The sequence below is a fragment of the Chenopodium album genome, chromosome 19 (assembly GCF_948465745.1).
Source record: "Chenopodium album chromosome 19, dcCheAlbu1.1, whole genome shotgun sequence".
Classification (NCBI taxonomy): Eukaryota; Viridiplantae; Streptophyta; class Magnoliopsida; order Caryophyllales; family Amaranthaceae; genus Chenopodium; species Chenopodium album.
This window is the reverse complement of record NC_137852.1, coordinates 4,897,366-4,905,825: the sequence shown is the minus strand read 5'-3', so window position 1 is coordinate 4,905,825 and position 8,460 is coordinate 4,897,366. Positions and strand designations below refer to the sequence as shown.

The 8,460-nt window shown below is 37.8% G+C and overlaps 1 protein-coding gene across 1 annotated transcript; it reads right to left on the bottom strand.

The window, feature by feature from the left end:
* Positions 1-2,303: 2,303 nt before the first annotated feature.
* On the bottom strand, positions 2,304-7,476 carry LOC145594570 (uncharacterized). The gene is made up of 5 exons (XM_081650888.1): positions 6,795-7,476; positions 6,623-6,693; positions 4,546-6,360; positions 3,516-3,654; positions 2,304-3,344 (listed from the first exon to the last, which is right to left on the bottom strand). Exons 1-5 carry the CDS (start codon positions 6,955-6,957, stop codon positions 2,659-2,661), a joined length of 2,874 nt encoding a protein of 957 aa, XP_081507014.1. The 5' UTR covers positions 6,958-7,476; the 3' UTR covers positions 2,304-2,658.
* Between the last annotated feature and the right edge of the window lie 984 nt (positions 7,477-8,460).

Genomic DNA, 8,460 nt, shown 5'->3' with positions numbered 1-8,460 from the left:
AATGTAAACTAGGCAAAGACAAAGTAATCATAGTTGAGACTTTGAAACATAACATGTGAAGGTGGGTATCTCACTTTACTCTCTTGTTCTCGGCCTTCTGTTCCTTGTGTTTCCAGCATTTGGTGTTGTTTAACACAAGTTTTGGTCTTTGTTTTTCTCTGCCTTTTTTGCCCTTTTTCTTTGATTCCCATCATTGCTTGCTTCCTAGTTTCAATTGTAATCATGCTTTTTCTTGCCCTAATAAATTAACTAATTATGATTTTATGGATTAACTAGGATCTCAATTATGATTACTAGACTTGAACAACTTTGGAGGAATTGAAAGAATGATATGAAAGTCTCTTGATGTCAATCAATATTACTGTTAGTTCACATTATTTTTATTGTTGAGCACTTGAGCATATTACAGTACATTTTATGATTTTTCCACGACCATAAATACTCATGATTACTGTTCACTGATTTATAAAAGTAGAATAAATGCTAATTTTAAGGAATTTTTCACTTTTGCTACCAGCGAAAGGGCCCTAAATCACATTTGCTACCGGTTTAATTTTTTATTTTATATTACTACCACCTAAATCACCGTTTTTTAAAAATCACTACCACTTAACATTTTCCATTACAATTTCCGTTAGTGACATCAACCACCCTCACTGCCACCCCTCCCTCCTCGAACACCCTCACTACCTCCCCGTTAGCCACCTTCGACCACCTCCCTACCCCCTGTCGGCGCCGGTAACAGCCCCACCACCTTCCCTTATCCCTTCCTCGCTGCCCCCACCCCCACCCATAAACACCAGCCCCGACACCACCCTTCCCCCACCCAAAACAGCCAAAACAACCACCCCCAACCCTTAAACGCCAACCCCGACATCACCCCAACCGGAATCGAGCCAAAAACGGCCGATTTCCCCTATTCCCCAACCTAAATCGAACCTAAAACAACCGATTTCCCCCACCCTAACCTGAATCGAGACCGAAACAAAACCCTAAATTCAATTTGGGTGGTTTTGGGGTGGTGGACGAGCGGTTTAGGGTTTGTGAAGGCCGAGAACGGTAGGGGAAGGGGAGGGGGGTCGATTCGGTTGGGGAACGGGGCTGGCGGGGACGGATTCCGGTGGGGGAAGGGGAAAGGGGTGGGGGTCAGGGCAACGAGAACGGGGAAAGGGAAAGGGGGGTTCGTTTGGCTGCGTAGGGGTGGGGGAAAGGGATGGGGGTGGTACGCGCCAGCGCCTGTCGAAGCTCTGGGCACCGGCTGCCGGCAGGGGGGGAGGGCAGGGTGGTGGTAGTTGCAGGGAGGGGTGGCAGGGTATTGGGGAGGGTGGTTTATATATATTTTTATTATTTTTTAATTAATTTTTTATATTTTAAAAAAAAAATTATTATTTTTTTTAATAAACTTAACGGAAATCCTAACGGATTCCGTTAAGTGGTAGTGATTTTTAAAAAACGGTGATTTAGGTGGTAGTAATATAAAATAAAAAATTAAACCGGTAGCAAATGTGATTTAGGGCCCTTTCGCTGGTAGCAAAAGTGAAAAATTCCTAATTTTAAAGCATCATAACATTATTTTTGACACGCTTTTATAACAATTTGAACTATTCTACAATTAGTTTTGATCTTTCAATCGAACATATCATTATATAGAGAGCCACGAAGGGCAATTCATTTTAGCTTTATTCAGTTCAATTCAGCCCAGTCAGTTCAATTTAGTTATTTTCAGTAAATTGGAACATGCCCTAAGTTAGTTAGCGTCCATAAAAAAGCTTTTTGCTAATCTCCAACAAAAGAAAAAAAAAAAAAAAAAAGATCTCTTTCAGAACAGTACTTTTTTCTTTTTTTTTTTTTTTTTTCTTGACAGAAACAGAACGGTACTAGTTTTGACATTTTTGCTAGAATTCGTTTACTTGGGCCTGAGACTATAACTTGAACTGGGCTTCATGCTTGCACATGGATTTTTATCAAACATCAAAATCAGAGTTTCCAGTTTGCAACATTTTATCGATGAGCAAAGATGTATGGACTGTAACTTGTATTCATGTTAACCTAGTATTTGGCTTCGGGCAATGGCGACTTCTAACATGATTACAACTATGCCCTTAAATATGAAAATCAATATTATATCTTCTTTATCATATAGTACTCCGTAACTTATTCTCTTTTATTTTGAAAGGAAGAAATGTATATTTGATAAATTGATATAGCTTAATAACAGTAAGTGTTTAGTGTTGAAAGCTTGAAACATTAGACTGAAGATTCGAATTTGTTACATTCAAGGGAGAGCACCACCACGCCTGAAAAATTTGCTTTGATCTAATAGTTGAATGGTGAAACCTGAGCATGATTTCGGAAAATTAAGAAGCTAAGGTTTATTTAGCTCTTGAATTTTAATATTTGAGTATGGTACTGATCAAGAGGAGTTACAAGCTTACAACCATCCAAGTACATTAAATACTAAACCTCCCAAAAAAAAAAAAATACATCTACTACTTCAGGATTAACATTATATTACCTACGAAGTATGTGAGAATTAAGTTACCTAATAATCCTCCAATGTACCACTTTCATTTGTACAAAATTTTTAAACAGGGTGACTGGTAATTATCAGTTACAGATTATTACATAACCAGCGAAAGTTCTGCATTAGGAGTAAGATCAGTAAACGCTCAAGTCGGACCTGCAAAGGTCTGTCACAATTTCATCAACCAAGATCTGAACAATATCCTGACTGATCTCGGCACCCATTTCAAATGCTTCGATCTCAAAATCTGTCCATTTACCCAATGAAGTACTCATTTCCCTCTCTATTATCCCGTCTGTTGTGTGCCCGGAGAAGCTAATCCACTTCCTAACTTCCTCATCAAAAGTTTTAATCAAAACTTCTGCATCGATGCTCTTCGGTAGCCTACTCCATGTCCTGAACCCAGAATCAGAATACCGAGTGTACTTAACATCGAGGCACTCTACAAGACAGTCAAACAGAAATCTCCTTAACGGGTTATCCTCTTTTCTCACCTCAATACCGAGAATGATGCTGTCCTTCCATGCTGCAACAACAAGGGATTCTAGCTCATCTAGAAATGGGCCTATGAGAAAATCTAGAATTCTTGATGAACTAGGTGCAGCAGCATTGCCAAATAAGAGTTCAGCATTTAAAACAATCTTCTGTACATAGTCAAGCTTGGTTGTCGTTAATTTAGAATGAACGCGATTGACATTCTGCAGTACTGCTGAGGCATGATTTACAAGATCAGTCACCACCATAACACCACAGCCACGAGGCTTGTTCGTTGATGATGCAGAATCCAAAAGATCAGTGTCAGAAGAGACCGTCGGTTTAACTGTATGTCAAAGTAAGTCTGTTAAGTCAATGTACAGATATGTAGAAGACGCAAAAATCGCTTAAGAAACGGGTTTATTATAAAGAATATAAACAGAACAGCTAAAATCAAACACCTAAGATGTCAATGTAATTTAAGACAGGGCTCACAATATCCTCAAAAGTCATTTACCTGAGTTATCATCAATGCTGCTTGAAATGCAGCTATCATTTGAAAATGAGGCGTCAAGAACACATCCTGGGCTAAAATGGTCAACTTCACGAGAAAATCCATCCGAAGATCTTTTGTTCCTCAACTTGGCCTCACAGGCCTGTGAAAAAAAAAACAGAGGACCAGTTGTCAGATAATGGAAATGCATCAATTAGACAATTACTTCATAGTTCATACAACACCCACTTTCAAAAATACAGTCAGGGGACCACTTGTAAGCTGAAAATGCCAAGATCACAGGATTGCCATTAAACGACACCAACGATGTGATATATAGCCTAGTCTTTTCTTGCAGATGTATGATTTTATCTGGAACAAATTTTAACCTGGACAGAAGTCACAGAATAGCTAACGGGCTTATACTCAAAGGAAGACAGACAAGAAACATATGTCATGGAGACAAAGACAAGGATGATCAAGTTGCTCAAATAATGATCACAAAGATGATGGTTCAGCCAAAGGTTATGATGTGGCAGACTGCATATACACGTTCACACCCGATTCTTTTGTTTAAAATGATACAGTTAACATACATCTACTGTCCTTAGTCTACGAGTCTCTTCATGGAACTAGAAGTCTAGAAGGCATGTACGTGGTACATCATATTTCACACCAGACTACATGACCATATAATACACGCGTAAGCCACGGGCATTTGTACATATAATATATGAGAAAAAAAATCTGCTAAAGGTCCAGTGTTCTAAGTTTTGAGACACTAAGAGACTGAAAGAAGAATGCAGATTTTAAGGCATTTGCAAAGCATCTCAACCTTCCAAACATAATTGAATCACATCTCTTCAGTGAATTTATTTACGAGCTTTAAAAATGCAAAACTAACTAAAGATCAAAATTTCAAAACTAAGTTTAGACTATGAAAATTAACCAGCAATTGATTTTATTTTTTAATCATCCTGTGAAATATTGATTTATGGTAATACACTGTCTGAAACCAGTGTCCAAAGAATAGGCAGTATAAGCAGCAACTGACCTGAGAAACACTATCTGTAACTTCGCTATGGCACTGTGAATCAGTTCCAATGGATTCATCCTCACATGAAACTGGCCTCTCAGCTGTCAAAGCAGATATTAGTTCCTGAAGAATTGAAGCAGTGGTTCTTGCAGACGGCATGAATCCTGATGCTGCTTCATTTTCTACTTGGTTAGAAAGTTCCTTCAACTTTTGCTCCAATAAGACACCTAGAGCATCTCCATTCATAAGCAAATAGTTTTGGGAAGGTTTACTCACACTGTTTTCTTCCATTGTCAGTTTATGTTGTAGATTCTCGTTAGTGGCAGGGTGAATCTGATCCCTTCTTTTGGCACCCATTTCATCAGAAGTTGTCCCTGTAGCTGACTTTACCGGGGAATTGAAGGTAAAAGAAACAATATCAGTATTTTTATTACCTCTTTGGCCGGAAGGCCTGCCTCTGAGGCCAATTTGATTTGCAGGTGGAGATTGGATTCTTATCCCATTTCGAGCAACAATATTGACCTTATTACTTCTCTGTTTACCGAGTATCGAACTTGCAGCATGCACATTATCAGCTGGCCTATTAGCATTTATAGTCCTTCTTTTCCTAACAGGACTGCTTTCTGTTGCTAGGGATTCATTCCTCCCTGTACAAAATCTTCTTTCTGTATCAATACTGCTATCAGGTTTGCTGGGAGCTCTTAGACGGCTCCTGCTCACATTTCTGTTGAGGGCAATAAAATCCTTTGTTCCATTAACCGGATTGACAGCCGATGGAACTCTTCTTCCCTGTGTGCTTGCTATTTTAGACTTCGGTGGAGCTCTATCTCCATGCAACAACTGCCCATGCCTTTGAACCCTATGCTTCGTGTTAATAGAAGGCGATGCATCCTTCTGGGAGGTAAACATCCTGCTTGCTGGAATCTGTTCATGACTGAGTGACTGATGCACATCGTTCCTGATCGTTTCGTTTTGAAAGGGTGATCTATTATCCACTGGCTGAGCTGTCACACTTTCAGACTGATACCTGGTTTTCAACAGAACCACATCGTTTTCATTCTCCAAATATACAGCCGGTCTTGGCCAACTCTCATCCAATCCATCAAAGAAAAGCTCCCTGAAATGAGACCCTTGCAAATCAACATCCCTATATTTGTCTCCATCATCATATCTCACATTCACTTGTTGCTCCAACATGTTTCCACAACTTCGACAAGCAGCTTGTGCATTCAACATGTCATTTTCCAAATCAACCTCCCTTCTCACCTCATCCATCACCCCCTCCTTCCACGGCTGCTGCATTGCCGAGTTAGAATAAGTAAGACTACACCTAGCTCGGTTCGTTGCTTGTATCCCAGGTTCCAAAATCCTAGCAGCAACATCAATCAACCTAGACGAATTCCTCCCCATTTTGGGACTCTTCACCGGGGAAGCAAGCTTCGGGTGGTGGTAATTATGATGATGATGCTTCCTAGACCTCGACAAAACGTTCCTAATCTGCAAAGCCTCAGCCCCAAACCTAGTAACCGGCTTCCTATCAGAACCCCCCGTCTTCTGAATCTTCTGAGGTCTCACATTCCCCTTCTCCGGACTCAAACTCAACTCCTCCTTAACCAACCCACTACCAAATTTCTCTCCTTTAGCCTTATCACATTCACTCTTGGTCGAATCCTTGCTATACTTATCATGCTCTACAACCGGACGAGGCATTGTCTCCAACCCCATTAACCTAGCAACCAACCCAGGAGCTTTCATTTCCTGTTTTTTACTCTCTAAACCCCCATTTTTCTTCGATTTACTCGAAAACCCACCAGCATTGTTCTCATCAGCCATCTACAATTTTGTTACATACAAACACAATTCAGTAATTTTTTGCATTAGAAATGTACCTAATCAAGTAATTTTAACACCTTCAAATCGATACAGTTCAAATTACACTATCAACGTGACTGTGACTATTAATTCGCGATAGAATTCCACTAAGGGTAAAAAGACAGTACTCCTTATCCAAAAATCACACATTTATACCATTCAACACATCAAACTCAAATCAAGCAGTAAAATTTCAGAGTCAAGTAAGAAAATAACAGCATACCAATAAATGCTTATGCTTAGTCACAGGCAATTTCTCCTCCGCATTGAATTTCTTCGAAACTTTCGTACGAACTGACAATATAAACACCATCAAATTCAGTAAAATTATCCCCATTAATTCCCCAAAAAAAATAAACATTTTTTTTTCTAAAATAATTAAATAAATAAATAACCTGGAGGAAGAAGCTTCTTGGGGAAGAATTTGTTCTTGGAAAACCTTCGATTCCAATCAAAAAGTTGGAAAAAAATCCCAACACAACCACCAGCCCTTTGAATTTGAGGCTTTTTCTCAGTAATTGCTAAAGCTGATGAAGTTCTTGCTGATAAATCACTCATTTTTACTAATTTTTTCACATAAATTACTACAGAAAAATAAAAATTTAATCAGCTAAAAAAGAAATGGGAGGATTTGATTAGAAACCCAGATTTAAGAATGCATATTCTGAGAACATCAATCTTCATAATTTTGGAGTAAAAATGCAAACTTTAGATTAAAAAAAAGGGGAGATTCGAGTAATAATGAGTGAATAATAACAAGTAAGATAAAAACGAGAATCTCTGATAATAAAAGCGTGAAAAGGCAGAGATTTAAGCTCACATCGCAATCACAATGAAAAGGGAATCAAATGAAATAAAAATAGTAATAATTACAAAAAATGAAAGAAAATAAAGAAAGTTTTAATCTTTGATCTGGGTTTACAATGCAAATGACAAAAACCCTAAAAAAAGAAGGAATTGAAGAAGAATAGAGAGACTGCAACTGTTATGCGTCTGAAAAAACAGGGGAATCTTTAGTAAAATGGATGAATTTTCTCTCTCTAAAAAATGAGCAATCTCTTTCTTTGTTGTTTGGGGTTTGTGGGGAGGAGAGAGAAAGAGTGAGTTCACAGGTGAGAGTGAAAAGAAGTGGTCACACACTCACTGAGTGAGTAGAGTAGAGTGGAGGAGTGAGAGTGTGAGTACAAAATCAGAGAGATGGGGGGAAGGTTGAAAGGAGCGTGTAATTAATTAGTGGGACATTTTTTGACCTAATTATAAATCTAATCTTGTGTTATTACACTTTTTTGGGATGTCTTTTGTTAGTCATTGTCAAATAGTGGTGTCTTTATGTCTAATTTGGAGCTAATGCTCTTTTGTTGTTGGGTTCTTTGATTAATGCTACTCATCTACCAAAGATGTGTAGTCTACTACCTTGTGCCTCTATTGATTAAATATGACTTGCCTTTTGCATTTCTTTGATATTTAAAGTATAGGTAAGAAAAAGTGTCCAATCAAATTAGAACTTTGTATGGACTGATCGTGTCCGAAGGTAAGGGAATCCTCACCCTCAAGGAGCTTATAATGGGGATTGATTCATTGACCCTATAACATTCAGATTCAAAGCTACAATGCCTACAAATCTTACCACTATACCATATACTACTTGTATCATTCTACACTTTTTGATGGAGACTTCTCATGTATGTAGATATTTTGTGTGAACATACAAGTGATGAGTGAATGGAGAGGATATGTTGACTAGTATAAAAAAAATTGTGAAACAATATTTCAAATTTTCAATAGACATGTTTTTAAAATACGTTACTCACTTTACGTGTATTGTCTATCACAATCACTGCTTCATAATATTTTTGTCTTACACTAAAAAAAATCTAAATCGAGTAGATTTACTAATTTAGCTTAAAAATTTACAAGATATTCCTTTATAATAATTTTGAATTAAACCTACAAATATTTTATATCTTTAGTTCAATTCTTCTTAAATAACCAATAATTGTAAATAACTTTGAATTAGACCTACACAAGACATTCTATTTTAGAATTTACAAATTTGATTAT